General features: G+C 44.5%; 1 protein-coding gene across 3 annotated transcripts; it reads left to right on the top strand.

The window, feature by feature from the left end:
- The first annotated feature begins 4,487 nt into the window (after positions 1–4,487).
- Positions 4,488–25,106, top strand: LOC116999281 (hexokinase HKDC1-like). Of its 3 annotated transcripts, none has more exons than XM_033065783.2 (19): positions 4,488–4,632; positions 4,844–5,043; positions 8,326–8,488; positions 11,735–11,883; positions 11,962–12,081; positions 12,865–12,960; positions 14,002–14,101; positions 14,701–14,884; positions 15,170–15,325; positions 16,019–16,252; positions 17,255–17,559; positions 17,822–17,970; positions 18,060–18,179; positions 19,693–19,788; positions 19,880–19,979; positions 20,547–20,730; positions 21,419–21,574; positions 23,195–23,428; positions 24,016–25,106. In XM_033065783.2, the coding sequence occupies exons 2-19, from the start codon at positions 4,981–4,983 to the stop codon at positions 24,158–24,160; spliced, it is 2,754 nt and encodes a 917-aa protein (XP_032921674.1). In that variant the 5' UTR covers positions 4,488–4,632; positions 4,844–4,980; the 3' UTR covers positions 24,161–25,106. The 3 variants fall into 3 exon arrangements, with proteins under 3 accessions (XP_032921674.1, XP_032921675.1, XP_032921676.1); XM_033065784.2 differs by having other exon boundaries at positions 4,488–4,699; XM_033065785.2 differs by lacking the exons at positions 4,488–4,632; positions 4,844–5,043; positions 8,326–8,488; ... (8 more) ...; positions 17,822–17,970; positions 18,060–18,179 and adding an exon at positions 18,224–19,310.
- Positions 25,107–26,303: the final 1,197 nt, after the last annotated feature.

Below are 26,303 nucleotides of genomic sequence, written 5' to 3'. Positions count from 1 at the left end.
TGAATTAGCTGCTCATTCCACCCCTTCCCAAAGGGCAGAGTTTAACAGACCACAAACAAGTAATGAACAGCCTGGAACAAAATAGGCTTAGAATGGTGATAGGAGTCATGTGCCTCTAACCATTGTGTCCTGTGAAAATGTGGAAGGAGGTGAAAAGCATTTGTGGTAATATGTCAGGAGTGATGGAATTCTGACCACAAGAATTTTGGAGTGAATTTCAGTTATGTAATCTGAGGGGTAATTATGATGCTGTGTGATTTGGTTTTTGTGTGAGCAGTTTTGAGCTCCCACTATGGATACTGGAGAGTGGAAAGAATCAGATGCTGAAACTGCTGTGTATTTACAGAAATGGGTTTCAGCACTTTGTACATGTTGCTGGGCTGCCTGAGGTGAATGATGCTACACTGGCCATATATCTGGGGTTGGCTGTGTACAAGTGCACAGGTCCTGCTTGTGTTAATATTAACAGGCAAACCTTTAAAATTCAGGTTGAGTTTCACTATCAAATACCTGACTTTCTGATCAGCTGTGTTTCTCTGCAGGCTGAAAGCTTGTTCTGAATCCTCTTTTCTTTCTCTTGGTAGAGATTGATCCTTTATGCTGCTGTTCAGAAAGAAATCTGCAGCAGTTTGAAAAATGTTTTTGCAGCTGTTTTCAGTGTAGTTCATGTATTCTTGCCTCATTGTTTACTAAAAAGCAAGCAGTGGGTGAATGTTTCTAGTCCCCATGATCTGCTGGTTTCAGTACAGTACTGGTGGGAAGAGAAAGGCAAAGCCGCATCTTTTTTTCCTCCCCTAAGAAAAGCTATGTGTGTGGCAATGGCCGTGTGAGTGTTGTGGATTTTCTGCTTTGCAGATGAGTAGTTCAGCTTTGCTTTCCCAGAGTCCTGCTGAACAGCAGCACCACTTGCACAGAGTGCAGGCTTGCATTAACCCTTACAAATGTGTGGCATTTGCAGCTTGTGTGATGGGGATTGTGTGATGGACTGGTATCAGTTGGCTCCTTGTTCTTGCCACTCACTGGAAGAGAAGTGGTAGTTGCCAAATCCTGCAGGTTTTGACCACGTGCATTGTCCCACTTACTCCTGGGACTGCACTTCCCCCAGATCCAGGGTGGATCTGCAAACCACTGTTTGAAACCACCTTGGCTGCTGTCCACCACGGACAACTCTTGTTTTCTCTGCCCAGTGTGTGTGAGGTTGGCTTGCAGGAGACCCACATGATACTGTGCTTTGCTTCTGTTAGGTTGAATTTATTCTTTAATCATACAATAAACCGTGTATATTTTTGAGCAAGGAAAGAGTGTCTAGGACTTTAGGGTGTAAGCCAGCCTTGTGTTTCAGCACCAAGCCTTGCAATAAAGAAGCTAAATGACTATAAGCATTCTTTTTTGTATTTTGCTGAGATTAGCACTTTGCTTAACTCACTGCTTGTTTCCATAGTGACTCCATAGTAACTATTTTAGAAGCTCTGAAGTTTATTCAGGCGTTTCCAGGCTGACTTTATGAAACTTTTCTTTTCTTCTGAGCTAATGGTGTAGCTGTCATTGACTCCCATTAGAATGGCTGCCAAATTGGTCCCATGTGGTACAATCTGGACTGATGTGGTGCAGACTTATCCCAACTACCCATTTTTAATCTGCCTTCTGGGGCTGTGCTGAAGCTTTATTTTTAAGCAACAAGAGCAGGTGATCTGGAAATCAGGTTTGCAAAACTGTTTCAGATTTCCAGATGAGTTTCAGACATTGAAATTGGAAATGTTTGGAAGCTTATTCATTAATTGTTTATTTGCTGTCCTTCAAATGTAAAGTGCTGATTGTAACAGCACTGCTAGGTAAAATCCTTCTGTCTTTTAAGCTCTGTTCTGTCTGCTGTTTCCACCTCTTTTGATTTTTCTCATCAGTCAGTCCCCTCGGGTGTTCTGCCTTTATATCCTAATGTTGCACTAGGAGTGGCATATGCAGGAAGAATGAATGTGGGGACCCCTTTCTTTCCTGAACTTTGATGAACTTATGGGGATATAATGGGGAATGAAACTGTTGCTACTGCAGGGAAAGGGGAATGTGTTCTAGGGGTTGGTCTTGAAATCGTGAACTATAACATAGGATTTCCCCTGATGACTTGCTAGTGGCCTTGTCCACTGTCTCCTTGTTAACCTGGATGCCACATTTAGTAGCCAGCATTGCTATTGCCTTTGATACCTCACCAAAGATAGATGAGTTTATCTTGCAATAAAATGCTGATTGATACAGTACTTCTTCCTGGAGATAACAAGGGCGCGTTTAGCTGAGGTACTTGAGACTTTTTTGTGAGCTTCCCCAGTGTGGCTATGAGCTTCTTTTCTCTGCAGGCCTTTGACTGCAAGGCTGTGGGAGGCAGATGAACATCAGACTCTTCAGGATTCTCCATTGTGCCGTGAGATGGGTTTTGGAGGCAGAACTGGAGGAAAAGAAAGTAGAGAGGGAGGCATTACAGTTTTAAAATCTTGTTGGCCCTTGCAAAGCAGGGAAGGAAGGTTTGTGAATAACTTATATTGGGTGCAGCTCTAACAAAAGGGAAAAACAGCATCGCTACAAGCTTCCAAGCTGCATGCAGTTGGAGCTGATCTGTTCACCTGGGCCTGGATTGGTTCCCCTGTCCTGGCCAGGATATGTACAAAATGGCTGTGACACTTTTGGGTGTTGGGCCCTTGGTGCACTGAACTGCTGTCTGTGTGGAAATGAGATCATGTCTTGTCTTTTCTTGCACAGCAGCCGGAAGCTGGGATGCACCAGGGCTGAGTGAACAAGTTCCACAGTGATTCTGACATGTCAGGTATTTCACAGAGCCTGCTGCCAAGTTTAGGAACATTTAGATCTTTGAGACCCTTTTCCAGCGGCGTCTGTCAGAGAAAGAAAGAAAAGAGAGAATGAAAAATAAATCTACTGTATTACAGACACAATGAGCTCTGGATCAAAGTGGGATGGAGCTTGAAAGGTGATGTTTTCAATTTTGCTGGCCAGAGGGGTTGTGACTCGGATGGCATGGGTAAACAATGAGGAGAGAGACAGTCCCTTTGGGAGTCAGTGTCTGACTTAACGAGCCAGCAGTTATTAAAAGATGAATAGAGGAGAAGTGAACCGTGCTTTCTGGCTGCTAGTGTGGCTTATTTTCTTATTTCTTTTCTTTCTTTTCTCTCTCAAAGATCAAAGGCCTAATTTTAGAACAAGCCCTATTTATGGACTGCTCAGCCACTCTGTCTGCTTTACTCTTGTTCTAGAATAATGGAAAATAAATAGAGCTGGCAGGATTTCACAGTGTCCAGAGCTCATCCCTGGTGCAAGGCAGGAGGAGAAAAAAAGACTTTTCCTAGCAGAGGTTCTGTGTGATTTGTCTGTGCAGAGGGAGTTCCCCTCCCTCAGCTCTTTCAATCGTTCCTCGTGATCAGAAGTTGAAAAATGTGACCTGTGACTACTGCTGATGTTCAGCAGAGCTAACTCCTTCTGATCCCTGCCTTCTTGATGTGCCATAGCTGACAGGACTGGGCAGAATCCTCTTTCAAAGACTGGTGCTGAGTATGGAGCTGAGTGTTGGTTTGTGTGCCTGTGGACTATACTGCTGATCAGCCCACTATGATCAGCTGTAGTTTTTCTTTTTACAATAGCATGAGATTGTTGGGCCCACTCTAGGCTATGAATTGATGTAGCCAGACATCCTTTCTACTGCTGGCTGCCTCTGCCCTTCTCTGGATCTCGAGACAATTTCCTACCTCAGTAGTTCTTTGTGTTTCCTCACATTACTTGGCACTCCCCTCCCCCTTTTCTCTTCTCCCCTTGCTGTTTTTCTAATCTATCAAAATAATTTCAAATTGTTACCTTTATTCTGCAAAATTTGGGGTGACAATTGTTTGCAGTAACTGTGCTCAGTTCAGCTGAGCAGTAACTGGGGGGAAACACATTGTGTGTAGGTGTAATTTGAGGGTGAGCCTCTAATTTCCCCATGAGAATGCCTGGTTTTTGTTTTTTTTTCCCTCTCTCCTTTGTGTCAGCATTTCACCTGGTTTTCTGCTGATGATGTTTCCATAGTCCATATCACTTGATACAGTGACAAAATCCTGGAAACACTTGTGTATTCAGAATGAATTTGAGAGTGATGGTTAAAAGCTGTGCCAAAATCTGATGGTGTAAGGAAGCTGCTCTTGCTTTGTGCTGCCAGTTGAAGGCATCCTTCCAGTGGAGCAGCCTGATACCCACACTGCTGCCTGCCAGATAAACCTGTCCTCTCCCCAGGTTTTACAAGATCTTCACTGGTCTGAAGCTTTGAGTGAAGGGAGAAGAATCAGTCCAAAACCTCTCAGCTGGGAATTGTGCAAGAGGCATTCCAGCTGGGGGCAGGGGTCGGTGTGCCTGCTCTTTTCCACAGCTGAAGCTTAATTGGTACAAAGCTGCAGATAAGGGTGCGCTGTGCAGAGCTGGAGTGAAGTTAATTCATGCAGAACAGCTTGTCTCACAAGTGGGAGCGCTGAGCAGAGGGAAGGAGGCTCCTCAAAACCCTTTAACTTCGCAGATTGCCGGCAGCCCTGCGCTGCACGCAGCACTGGTGGGAGCCTGTCAGCCCCTGGAATGAAGGCTGCGTAGCAACTGCATTGAGAAGTGGTAACAATTCCCAAGTGGGGCAGTAACAAAATCGATTTTTCTCCCCTTCAGCTTGGCAGCTCTCCAGGTGCCTGCTCTGGCACAATGAAGTGTGTAGCTGGGGAGGGAGGGACTTTGGGTTGATGTGGGGGGGGTATGATACAAAGAGGCAGAAGTTTAATCACTGACCTGATCACACTGGATGGATTTATTTCTGGACTCAATTTCCCAGGAACTCCACTACTGCACACTGGGGAAAATGCTTCTGCTGAAGTTTCTCTAGCTCCAGCTTCGTGAATAAAGATCTGTCGCTTTGGAGTTACTCACAGCAGCTCTGTCACTACTGATTCATCCATCTGCTTCAAGAAAATGTTTGCTGTCCACTTGCTAGCTTTCCATTTCACAAAGCTAAAAGAGGATCAAATAAAAAAGGTAAGATGCAGAGTTAGCTGATTGCTATTTTAAAAACCGTGTTACCCAGATACAGAAGGGTCTGCAGTACGTAATGCAGACCATATAATGGCATTATCCACTAAGACCATTCAGCCAAATGGGGTAGGAGGTAATTAGCCTTAAACCACCTGATAAGTGTGAGAGTAGGTCTGGTTTTCCCTGCACAGTTATAATTGCTCTCCCAGTAACAGAGCAAATTCTCTTCAGTAGGGGAAAGTACTTAAGCTTTACCTGGCATGGTGTGGTAGAGCCCAGAGGACAGAAAGGATGACTCTTGCTGAGTCTCTTTGCAAGTGTAGCATGAATGATGGGATTTCTCAGTCTGAGTTGGAATCAGGAGTCAGTCACGTAGCAGGGATAGGGAAAACTCCTGTGGTCTTTGGTCTGGGTCTGCTGAGGTTTGGGAGGGATTTCCAGCTGGTATTGGGGTTCCTGTGCCTCATCTGTGGTTATTCAAAACTGGCTAATCGCTCTTATGTTTATAGGTGTGACTTTTAATTGCAGCTGGAAAATCTGGAGATGGCTCAGATCTGAAGTTACCAGTACTGAAAGTGAGCTGCCTAATGGTTGCTCTTTCCTGATCTACTTTCATGGCCATGCTGAAATAGGTTTTTGGGCTTATGTCCATTGTAAGACCATGTGAGACCTGTAAGCTTCATGGGTCAGAGGTCCTCTGGTTTTTGGACATGTCCCCTGCAGGCCCCTCTGTATTCCTGGTGTCTTCATTGAGTGCTGTCAGATGGCCATTGCTGCCAGGCTCCATCTTCTGGTTTTCCATCCAGGGTCTGGAAAGGTGGGAGGAAGGGGCTGTCTGCATGGTGGGAGATCCAGGGTCCTGGAACACAGATCCTCTTGCATCACTGAGCTCATCAGCAAAGTGAGCAACTCTGGGTTCTCCTGCCTGTGCTCAAAACGTAGAGTGGCTTGTTCCAAGGAGGACTTCTTCCACTAATTCTGTTTTGGAGAGAGGCATTCCAAGAGAGATACTGGTATCTCAACAATCAGACATCTCTGGCTCAGTCATTGATAGCCCTTTTATCCCTAGGTTTTAATGTGATCAGAAAAAGGCCTTGCTGCCCCTCCCCTCTGTGAGGAGCTGATCTCTTATCTAGACAATACTATTTCTTTGATTTTACTAGGAAAGAGACCTTGTGGAGCATTCCTTGGGTGCAGTGGGCTTTGCAGAGAAACATCCAGCTTGTAGTTGAGTCAGGACAGTGGAGATGAGGGAGCAGAGGAATTCTGGCAAACCCATTTAAAAAAATCATAGTCTTTCTGCAAGGTGCAAACCAGCCCTTCCTGAAGGCAAGAAACCACATGCTCCTCAGACTTCTATGTTAAGTAGTCTAGGGTAGGCTGTACAGAACAGAACTGATTTCTCCCTTATTAGAAGGAAGAAATGTCTTCCCACCTCTCCCTCCCCAGGCTTATCTACTCTCTGGTGGCAAAACCAAGAGCCTGCCTGCCATGAAAACAGTGCTATTTCCATAAATGAGGCAAGGCACTGTTCCTGTGCCATGGGAGGGGGGCAACCAGTTTGGTTTAGCACAGCCTGGCCATTCCTGTGTTTTCAAGTAAATGGTTATAAGAGCAGGGCCTTGCTCTGGTTGTAGATCAAGCTGGAAGAGCCAGCAGGCTCTCCTGGGCTCTGCCTTATCTAGTTCCTTGGAGAGGACTGTCTGCTCCAATGGTTGTAGGTAAACAGGGCGGGGAAAGCAATGCCTGTGTGCATGTTCTCTGCAAACAGACATGGCAATTTTTATTACTCTTGAGGATTTTTTGCCCCTACAGGGATTTGTCACAAGGCTGTTTGGGCCTGCATCAGAGGGCATGAGTACTGTATATCTCCAGTCACTGTATTTTCTCAAAAAAATCAGTATGGGTGCATAGGCTAAGGTGATGGATCCTACACAGCGGTGGGGCCTCGCAAAACCCTTGGAGGAAATCAAATGCTTGCACAGACAAGGGCTACAAAGACAAATCTGAATAATGGCCTTTTCAAGGCACAGCTGTATCCAAAGGCAGCTGCTGCTCTAGGACAATTGTATGTTGGAGTTTAATACTTTCTCCTCTGTGTTAAGTAAATGGTGAAGTGACTTTCAGGATCCTGGCTCTTTCAGGTGGGTGATTTCTGACCATCAGTTTAAAATGGCACTGTGAATAGGTAATGAGTTTGTGCCTCATTAAAACAAGTGGCCAGTCCAAATTGCAGCAGAGACCAATTTATCTACAACCTGCATTGCCTTCTGTTTAAACAATGCAACCTTTTAAATCCTGCCATAGCTCTGGTGGGACTTGGTTTATGTCCTTCCAACCCTCTACACCTCCCTATGATGAAATACTCTGAACAGATAAAGCACCCTAGCAACATAGCCCATGTGCAAGAGCTGAGTGTCTGTAGTAGCAAAGCTACTACAAAAAAAAGAAAAAACTGTTTTTTTCATGTGTTAATCCTATGTTGTATCTAGCTATGTATTTTTTAGACCACACTACTTACAGCCCTGCAGGTATGTGTCAGTGCCAGCAGCATGTGGTCCTTAAAGAGAAAACTTTTCACTTTGCCCTGATGAAGCTGTTCATAAACAATGATTAGCTTCTCTGCCGGTTTATCTGAATGAGCTGCTTCATAGATACTTTTGAATTCTTTATATTCAACTGGCTTCTATTTTGATGTATTCTATGAGTTAGGAACCTTTAACAAAGGGTATTGATTGCACCCAAAAGTGTGTTTTAGATGTAATCCTAGAATCACAAGAGAATGGAGAGCAGAGCTGGAGTGAGAAAAAGGCTTTGAGTTCCAGCCTGACATGCCAACAAAGTTAATTGCCTGTGGAGTAAAACAGTAGCTGAATAGATGGTTTTAGGCTGTGGCTGACATGCTTGGGTACTGATGGCATTTTCTGGACCTGCCTCAGAGAGGTCAAATTCTCACCAGATTGAGACACTTTGCAGCTCTAGTTCATTACATCTATAGCAGGAGAGGATGGTGTGAAAACAGCTTGTCAGGGTCTCAAGCAAATCTCAAGGGCTTACATAGATTGTCAAGTTTCCGAGCCATCCAGAAAAGATGGCCAACTTTTGGGCAGTAATTCACCAAGGCTGCATTAAACATTTTCAAAACAAAGTTGTTTTGGAAGAGTGAATGTCCTGATGATGACCTGGAGCTTGCTTGCACTGACAGTCAGGATAACTTAGGTGCTGAGGTCAGAAATTAAAGGAGCAATCAGCAGCTGCCTCTGATAACAGCTCCCATCTCTGCAGGTTGACAGGTACCTGTACCACCTGCGGCTCTCTGATGATGTCCTGCTGGATGTGATGGCTCGATTCCAGGCCGAGATGGTGAAGGGCCTGGGCAGAGACACGAACCCCACGGCAACAGTGAAAATGCTGCCGTCGTTCGTGCGCTCGCTGCCCGATGGCTCAGGTGAGTCCCCCTGCTCCAGCTCAGCACTGCTGCTTTAGCAAAGTGAGCTGCTGCCAGTACTCACAGCAGAGACACAGGGCAGCCAGTGGCTCTGGGTTACTGCCTGTCTCATTGAGAAAGCACCTGTGTATATTGAGCCTGGGGGAGTGCTGGCAGAGCATTTTTTTTTTCCTTGCGCCGGGTGGATTTTGACCTAATGCTGCTTGTTTGAGGAAAGGACCTAATAAGTGCTCAGGAACAGTCTCTCCCATCTGTTCTGAGTGTAGGCCTTGCTGTAGGAGCTGTGGCTGGACATGGCAAGGGCAGCCTCTACAGCTCAGAGCTTGCAGTGCAGCATGGTGTGGTCTGCCCTTTTCAGAGCTACAGGGAGGGCAGGATGCTGCAGTGAAACCCCTCAAATTGCCAAGTGACAGCATCCTTAGAGCTGTGACCCCCAAACTCTGCACTGCTTTTTCTAATTCCCCAAGAAGTGATCCCTTCTGCCCTTCCTTGCCTTCGCCCTTGGGAAAATCTGCTTCTGCATGGGGGTCTACCAGGAAATTGTCTGCTCTGCTTCTTCAGCTGAGGCTTGAACAGAGAGGGAGAAAGTGCAGTAGTGTCCTCTGGGAGGATGTGACATGAGATAGGAACTAAAAGCTCATCTTGTTTGGAGAAATATGCACATCCAAAATAAATCCTCAGCTGGCTCCTGGCAGTGCAGCCTGACAGAAAATTACATTTTTCCCGGGGTTAACCAAGTTAATTTGTGCAGGACTCTGTCTGGCCTAGGTCAGGACTCTGTGTAAACTAGCTGTGCAGAAAACTGAAATGTTAGCTTTGTACCTTATTTCCATGTGACTTTATTCCTTCTGGTGGTAATTTCTCTGCAGTTAAATGATCAATAACAGCTTTAATGGCATAAAGAAGATATTTGAAGGCAAGTCCCTTGAAATGTCTGAGAGAAATCATACACAAGCTGACTGGACGGATGGGGGTGCTATTCCTTTGCTGCTAGCTTCTTCAAAGAGAAAGAAGTACAGTAATTTCACGATTATAAACCACACCATTTTGACTAAAATTTTGGTCCGAACCCAAAGTGCGGCTTATAATCAGGTGCGGCTTATATATGGACAAAGAACGAAAAGTTGCTGTTTTAGGAGGACAGGTGTCTGCTGAGAAAGGCAGGAGCTTCTCTTTGAAAACCCCCTCCCTCCAAATTATTGTAATTTTGAAATCAAGGGGCTTTCAGGCAAAGATATGGGAATTAGAAATAACAGTTCTTTACTAGGGAAATTAAAATAGAAATACAGTACTACAAAGAAACAAACTCCAAACCCTGACACAGTCAGAGTACAACCTGACACCCCATCAGGCAGGGTGTTGGTAGCAGTCCCATTAAATGGTGGCTGCATCCTCTTGCAGTGACAGATGTGGTTCAGTTGAAGCAGTGCTCCTGCAGAAGGTGCAGTTTCCCTCTGGAGGTCCAGTGGTGATGTGGAGAAATCCGGTTTTCCTCTGGAGTCCAATGCAGAAAGGGGCTCCCTTAGTGTCCCAAAACCTCTGTTTTTATCTTGGTAAGAAATGTTGGGCTCTTCCCCCTGGCTGGAGCAACTTCCAATGGGATGCAGTAATTTTATCAGTCACACAGTGGGACTCAATGGCCATTAGCAGAAAATGACTTGCTGGAGGAAGGATGGGTTGTGAAAAGATAAAGAACAATGCCCTGCATGGTTTCAATGGATGACCCATTAGCAGAATATCTCCCAAGGAGATATAAGGATCACTGCCCGCACCCTCAACAGATGGTGATAGAACAGATACCTTTTTTCAGACTCTGTATTGTAATGTGCGGCTTATAATCAGGTGCAGCTTATAATCGTGAAATTACTTTAACCCTTGCAATCCCAGTGACAGTCACTGGTCCTTAGGTCTCATGGGTCTCTGATACTGTCCTGGAACAGCAGGGAGTCCCTGAGGCCAAGGGACTTGGAAAATTGCATGTAGTCTCATCAGTGCTTCAAGAGTTGATGTTCCTCGTGGCCAAGTTTGGACAATGCTCTCCTGGGCTGCGTGGTCTTTCCAATGTGTCAAGGACATGCTGCAACATTGAGCTGGGCTATATCTTATTGACACACTGCCTGCTCTGAGTATCACATTGATTTTTCTGTTTGGGCTCTCTTGAAAAAATCCTTGTTGGTTGTTTTGCTTCCGTACAGGTTAAAACTTCCAGCAGGTTTAAACAGCTTGAACTTGGATGGTTATTCCCCATTTGCAATAGCAATTAACTTTGAAATTTTTTAGTTTTTTTTGGTGCCCTCAGTGTTGCTGCCTGAAATGACTCATATAGAGCATCTTCAGTTTTTCATTGTTTAGGGATTAATGATCTGACTAATGCCACGGTTTACTGAGTAACCCAGTCTGCCTCCTCACCTTTGATAGCTGACCATGGTATTTATTACAGGTAGAATTTCCTGCTTCCTTCCCTTTCAGGACCAGATTTAATAAAATTTAATCAGATGTTTGGACTGTGGAACAAAGATCATGCAAGGCTAGGCACATACCACTGTGTTTTCCTTTTGGGAAGGGCATTTTCCTGTGTGTGGGATAAACAATTGTTTTATTGTGGCAGTGAGGCCAAACTGTCCTTCCATCTGAGGTTTGCTGCTGGAGTTGTATGTATCTGAGCAAGCCTGTGAAACAACATGGTACTTTTGCAGAAACACCAAAGGACATTTGAAGAGCATTGTGTTGGTTGACTTTGGGCAGCCAGTTAGCTTTGCCCCCCTTGGAATTTGACTTCTGCACTAGAGTTGAGTCTTAACATATGCCTGCAAATCCTGCATCCTCTCCTGGATACAGGTAATGGTCTCACATTCTATTTGTCCCACATTTCAGGTGACAGTTTTGCAGCCTCTGTGTGCTCTGGTTGGCTTTGCATTTATTTGGGCCTTTCTTGCTGAAAAGCTCATCCTTCTGCAGCTTGAAAAATATGCTGTTGTGGAAAGAGCAGGGCAGACAAACCCAACTTGCCGACTAAAAATTGAATTAGCTATGCCATAGCAGGCTAAAAGGGGAGACCTGATAGCCTCACTTAGGGTTTCCAGCTCTCAGTCTTTCTGATGCTCCCAGGCCCATGGGATAAGGATATGCCAGGATGGGGCAGGAGAGGCTGTGGCTTAGGGAGGGCCCTGGGCTGTGGCCATCAGCCTGGCACCAGAGCCACACCTTGTGGCCATCCCCAGTGATGGTTGCCCGCTTGTGTTGCAGAGAAGGGGGACTTCCTTGCCGTGGACCTGGGTGGCTCCCAGTTCCGTGCCCACCAGGTGAAGGTGTTTGATGATGGGAGGCAGAGCAGCCAGCTGGAGAGCAAGTTTTACCCCACACCCAAGGAGGTCACGCAGGGGAGCGGAGCTGAGGTAGGGCACTGCTGTGCTGCTGCTGTGCTGGAGCTCCTGCTTGCAGGACACAGCCCACCATCCTCTCTTTTTGGGCAGCTCTTTGATTACATTGCTGACTGCCTGTCAGACTTCATGGAGACCAAAAACCTGAAGCATAAGAAGTTACCTCTTGGCTTTACGTTTTCTTTTCCGTGCAAACAGACCAAATTGGAAGAGGTAAGATGCATAAAGAAATACTCTTGTCAAGCTGAGCTCCTTGCAGAATCTGGGGAAGCTGTTGAATGTGGGTCTTACCTTGTGCATTTTATGTGGAGTCATGTTTACATAGCTCTCTGAAGGAGACATGGGTGACTTTTAGCATTTAACTAGACTTGATTACCCTTCAACCAGTCATTTCTCATCTCAAGACAGCATGATCTCTAAGCTAAAGCTACTCTATTGCTTTATCAGTACCCAATTCCACAGGAACCACGTGCCCCTGGATTAACACTGTTAGAAATAGACTTTTGTGTTTTGAAGCATCTTTATTTTTTTAATCACTCTCAGTTTCTTTTATTTACAGTTGATTCTGAATAGGAAATACCTGTAGCTGAGCTGCTTGAGACACCTCTTGGGGAAACGAAGGGCTGGTGGCAATTATTTTGTGTTCTCTCATTCTAGCCTCTCTTTTTTCTAGGAGTCTGTGCTTTGGGTTCCAGTTCTGCAAATGCTTTTTGCTTAATGCTATTAGATTGTGGTCAGCGTAGAAAGCCACATGTGCTTTCAATGAAGCACAGGGAGAGACATTTACAGAATTGGGACTTTATGACCGTACCTTTTTGGTTGTGTTGGTACTGACAGGCACCCCAAGGTAAGGTGTTCTGCTCTGACTTATTTTTGCTCAGTTTTAATGTGTGGAGAGACATAGTGGACTTCCCCACACACTTTAGTCTCGACTGGCTTTGTGGTTTGTGTGCTAAACTTTGTGTACTTTTGGGTCACTGCCCTGTTACTTTTCAGGGGGTTCTTCTAGGGTGGACAAAGCACTTCAGGGTCCGGGGAGTTCAGGACACAGACGTGGTCAGCTCTCTGCGCAAGGCCCTCCAGAAGCACCAGGCAAGTTCTGTACCTGCAGGGGCTGAACCCGAGCATCCTCCTGGGAAATCAGCTCTTGGTCTGGGGGCTCTTCTGAGAGTTGTTAGACATTCTGCAGGGATGGTCAGTAGCATGTACCCATGGTAGGTCTGAATGTCTCTGACACCTGTAACTCAGGCTGCCCCAGTATCATCTGCACACTGATAACTCAGCCTGGCTGGGACAGCTCACCAGCATGGCCCCACTGCCTCACCCCAAGGGAATCTCTTGTGAAGCTACACAACAACAGGGAGATACAAAACACTCAGTGTTTCACACGCTGTGTTTCACAGCCTGGCTTGTGGGATGAAGGTTGGTAGGGGGGAACTGAAATCTCCAATTGGCACACTTAGCTCTTCCAGGGGTTGCCTGTCCACTGCAGTCAGTATGGAGCCACTGATTGCAATTTTTAAGGTCAGCAGTAAGACATGATGAAATCTGCCTTTGAACTAGCATCTAGCCTTTGGATAACACTGTGTTTTAATACTTTGGAAAGCCTTGCTGTTCATGTTTGGTGCTATTGGTAACACCAGCTAGGAAATACAAGGCATCTTTCCATATCTTGATGACTTCACAGTAAGGAGGAAACTGCACAGCCTTGATGGAAGAACTTTCTACTTGAGTGTGGTATTGCTGCACAGCTGTAGCTGCATTTCTGTGTGTTTTCTGCCCCATTTGGTGGCCTCTGCTCAGGTGGTAGATAGGAAGGATGTTATCCTTCCACACAGCCTGTAAGCACAGCACCAAAACATTCACACCAATATCATGCCACTTTTCTGGCAAATGAGGTGGGGCTGGTGGAAAACAAATCCTTCAAGCAAAGAGGCTGGTGAGACACTTGAGAATTCAGAAATATTTGTAACCTTGCAGGGTTGTGGGAAGAGTGATGCAAGAAGAAGTAGTGTCTTTCAAACACGGAATTTTTCTGAATGAGGCCTTCAAAGTGCCTGCATGCTCTGCTTTATCACACAGGAGACTTTCTTAGCTTTTTTCCCTGCTAATCACTCATCTTTATGCTACTAGGACATAGATGTTGATGTTTTGGCACTGGTCAATGACACGGTGGGAACCATGATGACTTGTGGATACGATGACCAGCGCTGTGAAGTTGGACTCATTATTGGTAATTTTTCCTGTGTACCATGAAGGGTTTTTCCCCTCTCATTTGTTGAATTACTACAAATCTGAAGTAGGAGGGAGTTTCACAATAAAGGAAAGAGCAGAAAGAAAATGGAAAAAACAATGGTTGGATTTTCAAGCCTGGCTGCCTTCTGTAAAGCAGCTGTTTTTATGCTGATCACATTGCCATCAAATACCACAGTCCCCATTTTGTCTGGGCTCAGTTGTGACCAGCATACTAAACTTTTCTGCTGACTGTATAGAAAATTACTGTGTCTGTCCAGAGAAAGCTGAATTCCCCTCATGTCTGGTAGTTAGTACCAGCTATGCTTTCCACAGTTTCTCCATTTCATGCACCATGATACCTTTTATTAGGCACTCAGAAGAACATTTGAAAAAGAAAAAAATGTTTTTAAACAAGTCAAGCCTTAGAATAATTTCAGGTTTTTATTACTCACTGTGAAATGGTGATTTCACAGGTGCAGGTGGCCTATATTAGCATCCTTTGCCACAGGGTTATGTGTTTGCATTTTCTTCCAAAGACAATATACTGACTTATTTCTAGAGATGTGGAACAGACAGTAGTTTATCCAATACCCACAGGGACTGGCACCAATGCCTGCTACATGGAGGAGATGAGGCACATCAGCCTGGTGGAAGGGGATGAAGGCAGGATGTGCATTAACACGGAGTGGGGGGCCTTTGGAGATGATGGTGCTTTGGATGACCTCCGCACAGAGTTCGATCGGGAGCTGGATCTGGGATCTCTCAATCCTGGAAAACAATTGTAAGTGAATCCCTGACTGGATTCTCAGAGTGCTTTTCCAGTGTTTGCCAAGAGTCCCTTTGGAACAGGAATTGTCTTTAGTGAACCTGAGATGGCTTGATGCTGGTTCTGTCTAATGCAGATCTTTCCTTTCTGGAAAGGTTGAGCACCTTCCTCACCCCCCTGCTCCAGACCAAGGGTTGCTCATGTGCTGTTAAATCCAGGTGGTTGCTCTGGTATGATGCTGTGGAGGGCTAAAGAGAGGAGCTGGTGGACACCTGAAATCCTTCCTGTGCTCCCTTCCAGGTTTGAGAAGATGATCAGCAGCCTGTACTTGGGGGAACTTGTAAGACTCATTCTCCTAAAAATGGCAAAGGAAGGTCTGCTTTTCAATGGGGAAGTTTCAACAGCTCTGCTTACTAAGGGCAAGATTGAAATGAAACACGTTTCTGCAATGGAAAAGTAAGAACTTGTAACATTCTTTGAAGGTAGCCACTCTCAAAGTTAGTTTGTCATTAGCACAACAGTGATAATGAAAGTGTAGTTAAAATCTGTGGATGATGGGAACAATCCTGAACTGTTCAGCTCGATTTTGCTTTTGCCTAGGAGAGACGTTGACCTTTCTGTAAGCAGGAATTGCTGTAAGATAGTTTTAGCAAAGTCCCACGGTAGCAAGAAGTGTACTGGTAACATCCCAGATGAGGTTGTTTAAATAACCCCTCTGGAGGCCTGAGTGTGTGGGATGATTGCTGCAGTTCTCACCCTCTCTGATGTGGGAATACTGGGGCTGGAGATGTAATACAGATTACAGATCAGCTAATGGATGACTGCATGGAAAACTTGGATCCTGGTCCTCACTGTCACTCAAGGAATCATTTTCTTTATTGTATTGAGTGAAGCTCTATATCCTTTCTTATGCTCTTCTTCTTTTGGACTCTTTTATCCCATTCTCTTTTTGACTAGCTGATTGGACTCACCAAATGTTGAATCCCAGGAAGCAGCCTCTCTCCCCTGGGTACTTTTGGGAATGCTGTAGGAAACACATTAGTGGCTTATGGGAACCATCTATGATGCTGTCTGATAGGTTGTGTCATGGTGTCCTCTCATTTCTTTTTTTTTTGCATTTGGTGGTATATTCTTTTGTTTTGGGGTTAGGTACAAGGAAGGTCTGAGCAACACAAAAGAGATCCTTATGGAGCTGAACCTGTTTCCTTCTGAGGAGGACTGTGTTGCTGTCCAGCACGTCTGCACCATCGTTTCCTTCCGCTCAGCCAACCTCTGTGCCGCCGCCTTGGCAGCCATCCTGACCCGGCTCAGGGAGAACAAAAAGCTGCTGAGGATGAGAACCACTGTTGGGATTGATGGAGGACTCTACAAAACCCACCCCAAGTGAGTAACTAAAGAGGATTTGATAATTGTTGCTGTTGCTAAGAGCTTCCATCTGCATGTGTGTTCAGAGAACTGCTGGTTTTGCTTCAGTTTTGGGGTGAGGTCTGACTGGCTTAGTTACTGCAAAGCTGTCCTGGGAGTTTCAGAATTCTGAGTGGGAAAAACATAACCTGTGGAATAATGATGTTGGAGGAAATGCAGTTGATTTCTCAAGTGATTCCTGGGTCTCTAGGACACTGCAGTTCACTGTGGGCTTTTTCTTTTCTTTCTTTCCCCTTCCCTGTTTTTGAACCAGTGCTTTCCCAAACTGACAACTTTCTCTGTTACAGCGGTGCAGGAGTTTTGCACCACAAAATTAGTGGTTTGTCTCAGTCTCTTCTGCCTTCGCTCAGAGCCAGGATTAACCAATACATGATGGAAATGGATTTTCTTGTGTTCAGGCTTGGTTGTTCATTAAATCTTATCAGAAAGTACAGAAAGTTCAGCAGCACTTCTAGCCACCTGCTAGAAGCGAGGAAAAATGGTGAAAGATGCAGCTGCTACAAGGTCTCCTAAAGCCAAACAGTCCAATAGAGAAATAATACCTATATTATTTATCCTTTTGATCCAATAACTAGATTCCCATGACCTTTAGTGTGACACTGACTGACTAACCACAAACTACTACGTGAAACCCATGAAGAAGAAGGAAGATGAACACTGAGACAATGCCCAAAATCCTCCATCTTGTCCCATAACTATAAAAACCTCAAATTCAAAACCCTTGAACATGTGAAAGTACACTTCTATTTCGCTATACACCTGTGATTTTAACTTCATCACTCATATTTGGAAGCCTTCTCCAAGGCCCTCAAGGGGTCAGTGCTGGAAAACACAGAAAGCTCGAAGTTTCTGGGATCCAGCATTTCTGCAACTCTTTCCCAAACTGGTCAGAGCTCTGATCACAGGCAGAGATGACGAAAGGCCAGTGGGAGCCTAAAGAAGCCTCTGTGTCCCCGGCAGGTTTGCCCAGCGGCTGCACAAGGTGGTGAGGAGGTTGGTGCCCACGTGCGACGTGCGGTTCCTGCTGTCGGAGGGCGGCAGCGGCCGGGGGGCCGCCGTGGTCACGGCCGTGGCGCGCAGGCTGGCAGCCCAGCGCCGCCGCCTCGACGCCGCCCTCGCCCCCTTCCTGCTGGCCCCAGACACCCTCAGAGAGGTGAGGGACAAAATGAGGGCTGAGCTGGAGTACGGGCTCAAGAGGGAGGCGCAAGGCAAGGCCACCGTGAAGATGCTGCCCACGTACGTCTGCGGGACGCCGGATGGAACAGGTGAAGTTGGTTCCTGATCACCTGCAGGCGGTTCAGCAAAGTTGCTTCTCTGTTTTTTGGGGGGGAGGCAGGAATGTGCTAATTAATCTTGCACATGCCAGGGGGATTTATGTTGTCAAACCGGTGCTTCCTGCCATGTTATCTGTTATCTTCAGCCCCATGCTGATTTATCCCTGTCAAATCCCTATCAAATGTGCTATTGGTATGTCATTCTGACTGGCAAACTAGCAGTACCAAGTGAAATACCTTTCTTCTCCTTCAGAGAAAGGAAAGTTCCTCGCCCTCGACCTTGGTGGCACAAATTTCAGGGTTCTGCTGGTCAAAATCAAAAGCGGGAGAAAAAGATCAGTGCAAATGTATAACAAAATTTTTGCCATTCCTTTGGAGATCATGCAAGGGACAGGAGAAGAGGTAATCTCAAATGACTGTTTAAATGATCCAGCCAAGGCCCATTGCATGGGATTACTTGTGAGGTTTATATTCTTCTTCTTCCCTTCTAGCTCTTTGACCATATTGTCCAGTGCATAGCCGAGTTTCTGGAGTATATGGGGATTAAAGGTGCTTGCCTTCCTCTGGGCTTCACCTTCTCCTTCCCTTGCAGGCAAGCCAGCATTGACAAGGTGAGAACTGCAGCACAGAATGGGTCAGATGGCAGCTCTGCATCTGCTTGGTACATGACATCATTTTGTTGGTTTGGAGAATTTATTGCTTTGCTTTGCAAATTGGTTGTGTTTCATGAGAAAGTTATCATCCCGTGTTAACCATCTGCCTGTGGGAAGCACAACTTTCACTTCTTGTTTCTGCTAAGTGGTGGGCATGACTTGCTTTTGTCCTATAACGATTAAGCCCCCATATTTTTAATAACCCAAGAATACTTTATGCTGCCTTAACTCTTCAGTGGCGAGAGACAACAAATGGCTCCTTCTACTTGCTCAGCTATAATCCCAGATTGTTTTCCAAGCTGTGCTGCACAGCTCTGACTGTGCAACTTCTGCACTACATTAGCTTCTTTCTGTTGAGTGTCACTGGGCAGACCTGAACTCAATTGTTCAGCTTGGAAGAGTTGGCTTTTTGGCAGATATCTTTTATCTTTTCAGATCTTATGTAAGAAAAGATTATTTTTATGAATTTCCAAGAGGGGCAGGGGATGTTGTGCTGCTTACTTCTAGTCAAATACGTAGGATATTGGAGAAATGAGAGTCTGCTATTTTATTGAATGTTTTTGTGTCCTGGTGGGGTTTACAATAGCTTCTAAGCCTGGCAGCTAATCTGCTCTGTCTCAGTTTTCAGCTCACAGTTGAGAGTATAGCAACAGGCCTTGGCCTTTTGTGGAGACATGAATTCATATACCTTCTAAACCCACAGCAGAGCATTTAGGTCTTGACAAATTATTAGGAAGTAAATTCCACAGTGTTGGAGGCAAAGTGAGTGAGACACATCTGTGTCAGGGTCCCATAATATGTTTAATATATTGGTCTGTGTGTTTGGTCTTTTACTGTTGCAAGAACTTGAGGGTGTTTCTTAATAGCAGCTTTTTCTCCCAATCGTCTTCTATTTTTTTTTTCTTTTTTTTTTTGCTTATTTGGGCAGACAGTCCAGAGCCACTTAGGAAGTATAAAGCTAATTACTTCATGTAACCTGGAAATCAACTCCTGTCATGCCAGGTTGTTGTCTGAAAAGAAGCAAATTAGTGTTTCCTGGAGTTGTGGGATCATACAAATGTCCTTCAGTAAAAGACCCAAAAATTAACAGTAGGTGTTCATTAATGTTTCATGGGTGTTCAATGATTTCTGGCAAAAGTATTTTTTGCAGTCTTTTCCTCACAGGTAGTACAATGGCTGTGTGCACAAGAGGTAAGATGAAGTTTTCCAAATGAAATTTAGAAGGCACTGAGTGCAGTGCCTTAATAAATAGCTGAGTCACCTTGGAGCCACTACCATCAGCAGCTGAGTAACAGAGATACACATGCACAGCCTGCCCTGGACACCCACAGTAACCTGTCCAGGGAAACATGCTATTTGGGGAAAAAAAAAGGAAAAAAGCATTGGGGTGGGAGGCAAGAAAAAGCTGATGTTTGCAATGTACAGTCTGCTCTTTGTCTTCACTTAGGACTTCCTTTCTCTTCTGTTTCAGGGAACACTTGTGGGATGGACAAAAGGATTCAAGGCAACAGACTGTGAGGGGGAAGATGTTGTTGATATGCTGAGAGAGGCCATCAGAAGAAGAAATGTGAGCTGTTTTTTTCTGCTCATTTTGGTGTATTTAATGCACCCTCCCTCTTCCTCAGGCATTCCACTACTGACTGTGGCTCGTGTTTTAGGAGTTTGACCTGGACATTGTAGCAGTGGTGAATGACACTGTTGGGACCATGATGACTTGTGGATATGAGGATCCAAACTGTGAGATTGGCCTTATTGCAGGTACAGTGATGGTCAAGTGACCACTATGAGAAGGAAGCACCTATGCAGAGCTGGGCTTTGGGATCTGTAAAGCAGCACCTTTTTATTTGAGTTTGATATATGGTGTTGTTAGTTTCTTGGGGTTCTTGGCAGATTTGTGTGGTATTCAGCAGGAAACTTAACAATATCTGTAGCACCTAAGTCCTGAACCTGTTGGACTTTTGATCATATCTCTGATGGTGCCTAACAAGTGTGGGCAGGGTAAAAGAATACAAGCAGAGAGAGCATGAATTCTTGTTTTGACAAGTGCATTCATAGTTACTGTGTAGCCAGGTCATAGATCATGGAACAAGCAAATATTTTTTAATATATGAATGAATTATTCTTGGGCTTTTTAGATGGTTCCCCCAAATTCTGATCTAGAAATATATGTAAACACAGAATCATAGAATGGCCTGTGTTAGAAGGGACGTTGAAATTGGAGATACGGCAAAGAGAACTTTAAGATGAGCACTGCAATCATCTTCCGTAAGTTTCTGGTGCTACTTCACTTTTCCAGCTGAAGTCTTGTCATTTCTTTCCTTCTAGGAACAGGCAGCAATGTCTGCTACATGGAGGATATGAAAAACATAGAAATAGTGGAAGGGAATGAAGGAAAAATGTGCATTAATACAGAATGGGGAGCATTTGGTGACAATGGCTGCATTGACCACATCAGGACAAAATATGACAGAGAAGTAGATGAAGGCTCACTAAACCCAGGGAAACAGAGGTAAACGTGATGGTCCTGATGCCAAGAGCCTGATTAAGTCAGTCTTCGAGAGACACTGGCTGCTCTTTTAAATGTGCTTAATGAATAATCGGGAAGGAAATTAGAATATTGCATTTCTTTTGTTGCTTGGTAAGTAACCTAGATATAAAAAAAAGCCCTGAACCAAAAAAAAAAGAAAAATACCTAAGATGTATGGTTTTACCACAGTTTTCATCTTAAAGCCTTACCAAACAGTGCAGCTTTTAAGATTTCCCTGCACCGTCTAAGCCATGCTTTGCTCCTGCTCTTAGGGTGATTTTTCAAAGGCAAAATACAGCTCAAGCAAGACCATAAGCTGAACTTGATTGTTCCTTATTGGGAAAGACAGTATTGATTAGGTGTGACTCACTGGGGAATGCATGCAGGGACAGGGAGGAGTTTCACTTCAGTGTGGGCTCTGGCTTTAACACTCTACTCTGTTTAATATTGCAAGGGCTTTTTTCTGCTTCTGTTACCATTTGGCATGGGTAAATATATTGTAATTAGTGTTTGCACTCAAAGTCACTGCAATAGATTCTTGATGAATGAAAAGTGGAGTATAATGGCTATTGCTCTGCAAGCTTGGACTGCTTTATTTGGAGTTCACCACTCATACTAAACAGAGCCATCTCTTTAAATGACCATTTTTCTTCCTCTTTTGACCCAACAGGTATGAAAAAATGACCAGTGGAATGTACCTAGGTGAAATAGTAAGGCAAATTTTGATTGACTTAACCAAACAAGGGCTGCTGTTCAGAGGACACATTTCAGAATCACTCAGGAAAAGAGGCATATTTGAAACAAAATTCCTGTCTCAGATTGAGAGGTAAAGTTGTTGGATTTACATGGTTTAAATCCTTAAAGTCCTCTGGGACACCTAGAAAACAGTCTTTTACAAGGTCTTTCCTTCAAGAAATCAATTAAGTCAAGTTATAGTCTTCTTCTTTGTGTGTCCCCCACCTCCAGAATAAAAGTTAAGAATGAGAAACTGGGGGAGTTACAGAATTATTTTTGTAATTATATGGATTATCATCTCCTGTCCACACAACTGGGTTCTCTCAGATGCCTTAGCCATCAAGCTAAGTGTTTCTTGTGGGACTTAAAATAGTACTGACAGTAATTTCACAATTATAGGCCACACCATTTTGACTAAAATTTTGGTCCGAACCCAAAGTGCGGCTTATAATCAGGCGCAGCTTATATATGGACAATGAACAAAAAGTTGCTGTTTTAGTTTGGAGGACAGGTGTCTGCTGAGAAAGGCAGGAACTTCTCTTTGAAATGGAGAATGTAAACCCCCTCCCTCCAAATTATTATAATTTTGAAATCAAGGGGCTCTCAGGCAAAGATATGGGAATTAGGAATAACAGTTCTTTTCTAGGGAAATTAAAATAGAAATACAGTACTACAAAGAAACAAACTCCAAACCCTGACAAAGTCAGAGCACAACCTGACACCCCATCAGGCAGGGTGTTGGTAGCAGTCCCATTAAATGGTGGCTGCATCCTCCTGCAGTGACAGATGTGGCTCAGTTGGAGCAGTGCTCCTGCAGAAGGTGCAGTTTCCCTCCAGAGGTCCAGTGGTGATGTGGAGAAATCCGGTTTTCCTCTGGAGTCCAGTGGAGAAAGGGGCTCCCTTAGTGTCCCAAAACCTCTGTTTTTATTTTAGTAAGAAACGTTGGGCTCTTCCCCCTGGCTGGAGCAACTTCCAATGGGATGCAGTAATTTTATCAGTCCCACAGTGGGACTCAATGGGCCATTAGCAGAAAATTACTCACTGGAGGAAGGATGGGTTGTGAAAAGATAAAGAACACTGCCCTGCCTGATTTCAATGGATGGCCCATTAGCAGAATATCTCCCAAGGAGATAAGGACCACTGCCCACACCCTCAACAGATGGTGATAGAACAGATACCTTTTATCACACTCTGTATTGTAATGTGCGGCTTATAATCAGGTGCAGCTTATGTATGGACTAAGAACGAAAAGTTGCTGGCACCTGGAATTGCGGCTTATACTCAGTGCGGCTTATAATCGTGAAATTACTGTACTTAAGAAAGTGAGAAGCCAGTAATATGTGAATATGTGCTTACCTATAGCACATGAATATGAGCTATACCTATCTGTGCATGACTGCAATGGTCTCTAGGCTGTTTGAAACTTCTGCAGTGGAAAGTCTTAAAAGGAGTGTCTCAGCCTTGAGATCTAAAGTAACAGTCAGGTGGCTGATCTGACTCTGCTCCCTCCTGACTTTGGGAGTTAAATGAATGACTACTGTTCATGCTAGGAGATGCAGCCTAACATGGCAAAGGGCATGTTCCACCTGAGTTCAGACAGAATTCAGCCTTAAAAGAGCTGGAGAGGTCCCATTTCCTTTGGACCACACCTGTGTGAGCTGCTGGAGCTTTCCCTAACACCTCACTGCTCCCTGTGCTTCCCTGTGTGCAGCGACCGGCTCGCCCTCCTGCAAGTGCGGCGCATCCTGCAGCAGCTGGGGCTGGACAGCACCTGTGAGGACAGCATCATCGTCAAGGAGGTGTGTGGAGTTGTTTCCAGAAGAGCTGCCCGGCTCTGTGGGGCAGGGCTGGCTGCTATTGTGGAGAAGAAGAGGGAGAACCGAGGTGTCGAGCATCTGCAAATCACTGTTGGAGTAGATGGGACTCTGTACAAGCTCCATCCACAGTGAGTGCCACTTCCCTTTGCTGTTTGCTCCTTTGCACTATGAAAACATACCAAGCTGTACCTGCTTTCTGCTGAGATGATTAAAACCTGACTAGAAACACATTTCCCTGCATTCTGTCATTTCCCTTTCCTAGCCATAGGATAAAAAATTGTAAAGTCAGCTCCAGTTACCACTGGGAGGCTCTTTTCTCTGGGATGTTGAGTGAACTTCCTACTTATTTTCCAGTGTTTTGGCAGTTTTCTACAATATCTGAGTCTCCCACATGGAAAGCTGTCTTGAGTTTTTTGAGTTGGGTTAGTATTCTGTGAGCAAGGCCTAGAAATAGATGCATTAACTTTTGAGTTGGGAGAAGAGAACCTCCTTCATGATCTCTGGGGATGTGGGCATCACCCTGAACATAATCCAAGTGGAGAAATAAAAGTTAGAATCTGATTGCGGACAGAAATCTGTATCTTTGATGAACAGGAGAAAAAGCAAAAGAAAGCAGTGGCTGAGGTTGTGGTTCCTTGCCTATAGGTGAACACAAAGATCTCAGACCAGAAAGCAGCTGCTAAAATGTTCTGTTCTTCTCTCCCTTCCCTTTCAGTTTTTCTACAGTCCTGAGGGAAACCGTGAAGGAGCTGGCACCCCAGTGTGATGTGACTTTCCTGCTTTCTGAAGATGGAAGTGGGAAGGGAGCTGCCCTCATTACTGCAGTTGCAAAAAGATTGCATAATGTTGGACAAAAGTAGAAATGAGCAGTCAAGTAATTTCAGCCCTGCCAGGCGTGTGCAGTAGGGATTTGCCGAGTGGTGATTCTGCATAGCTTTGCCAGATACCAGTACACAGGTACCTTTTATTTTGGGGAGCAGCTGGTTTTGACCAACCAGGATTGTGGATTTTTGTCCTTGCTTAACTTGGATGAGGTGTTTCTGCTCCACACTGGCATTATGTCTTGGCATACCACAGCCTACTCAGTTCTGTACTTCCTGCAATGCATCTTTAATGCACATGGGAGAGTGATAACAAAACAAAATCAACCCAAATGTGTCTTTTTATGCACCACAACTGATTTTATGAGCAGTTTCTTAGGATTCGTGTGCTTATTTTTGTTTTGGCCCGGCTCAAAGAATATTGAGATTCTGATGTTGCATCTTATCTAGTGGACATATTTGTTCAGTGCTTCACAGGTTTTACAATAAATTTACAGGTTAAATCAATTAATGGACTTTGGTCAGTGATGCTCCCCCCCGCTGCACTGGTTGCAAGTGTAAAGGAAAAATTTTCTTTACGAATGTAAAGGAAAAAAAAAGTGATTCCACAGAATATCAGTTTGGGTCAAAATATGTCAGCGCATCTGAGTCACGTAAAGCTAAACCAATGCTGGATGGATTCTGACTATGACTGATTCTTTTTGGTACTGAAGAAAAGAGAGGATGTAGAAGGAGTTGTAATGTGTGTGTCAGGGCTACATAGAAGGTATCAAACACGCCACCAAAATAGCTGTGTAGAGGGGGAAAGAAAATCACCTGAATTTCTGAGAGTTTCCTCTTTGTTTTCCCTCTGTTATCTTCTTGCATGCCCCTGAGAGAATGGTTTCCATTCTGTGCAAAGGACTTTATCCCTGGTTTTCATTTTCTGTTGCCTGCTGCTCTGCCTGTTTGTAGTCTGTTTGTAAATAAATCTGTGCTGTTGTGAGCCTTTGCTTCTATGCCCAGTGCATCTTCTGAGCTGTGGGAAGAACATGCAGGCAAGTGGGAGCTTTCTTAAAAACTAAATCTTTAAACCTAAACCTCTCTTTAAATCTGAATCTTCAGTGATTGTAAAGTGATCATGACAGAGCTCAGGACCTTGTGTGACCAAATGCCCCTGACCTGATTTACCCAGAACAAACCAAAACAATAATGAAATACAGAGAAGCAGCAAACCTATGTCCTGCCTGTTCTCAAGTATTCCTGTATCTCTTTTAATCCTCTCTTTGTGGGTATTTGCTTCCTTGTGGGCTGACAGCAAAAAGTGGGGCCAAGAAATGTGCTTTAAGCCTAGGTAGGTCAAAAAGTGACTGTGGTGCAGGGGGAGAAGCAGTTTGCTTTATGTAATAATCTGTAACAAGGCTGCCGCTGGGTTTAAATTTAACAATCACAAATTCAAAATTGGAAGCTACAGCCTTCTGCTGTTTTGTAGTTTTTTGATAAAAAAACAACGAAGTGTGTCAACATCTCTGTGTCTGTGTTGGAGTTACTGGATGGGTAGAAGATACTTGAGAATAATTTTCACTTCTGAAGGAATTCCTCGTGCTGCTGAGCTCACTGTACTGACCAGTTGGGAACAGACAAGTTGTGAACTCATACTACATTTAATGTTTTTCTCCTTTTTTCAAGAAACTTAGTATTTTACTTTGTATTTCAGAATCCACAGAGCAGCAGAAACAAACCTTCCTATGTAGTAAGGGCAGTTATCTGGAATGGAAGTTTGTTGCTGGTGAGGAACAGGTTAAATTTGGAGGGGCTGGGTGTAGAAGGAAAAAAAAATTAGATATTGAGTCTATGTGGGGCCTAGAAAAGCTCTTCTAGGCTGTTTTAGGCCCCAAAGGGAGAAACAGGGATTTCAGCACCTGAAATCTTGTACTAGCTGTGTGGTTTTGGGCCTTTTTGGGGGAGTGGATTCTGCTAATCTGCAAAAGTGCACCTGTGAATGAAGTTATGTCCCTGTACATCTGGAATGGGGTCATGCAGACTGCCCCAGGATGGCCACGTGAGTATGGTGCAGAACACCTTTTGTACTTTTATTTTAAAGCCTGTTCTGCACAGGTGGAATGCAAATGAGTGACAAAACAAGGTAAACCTCTCACATTTAGAAATAAATCCTGTCTTGCTTTGATTTTTCTTTTTAGTC

This window comes from Catharus ustulatus, chromosome 8, assembly GCF_009819885.2.
Source record: "Catharus ustulatus isolate bCatUst1 chromosome 8, bCatUst1.pri.v2, whole genome shotgun sequence".
Classification (NCBI taxonomy): Eukaryota; Metazoa; Chordata; class Aves; order Passeriformes; family Turdidae; genus Catharus; species Catharus ustulatus.
Note: the sequence above shows the minus strand (reverse complement) of the source record. Positions and strands in the feature narration are given on the sequence as shown.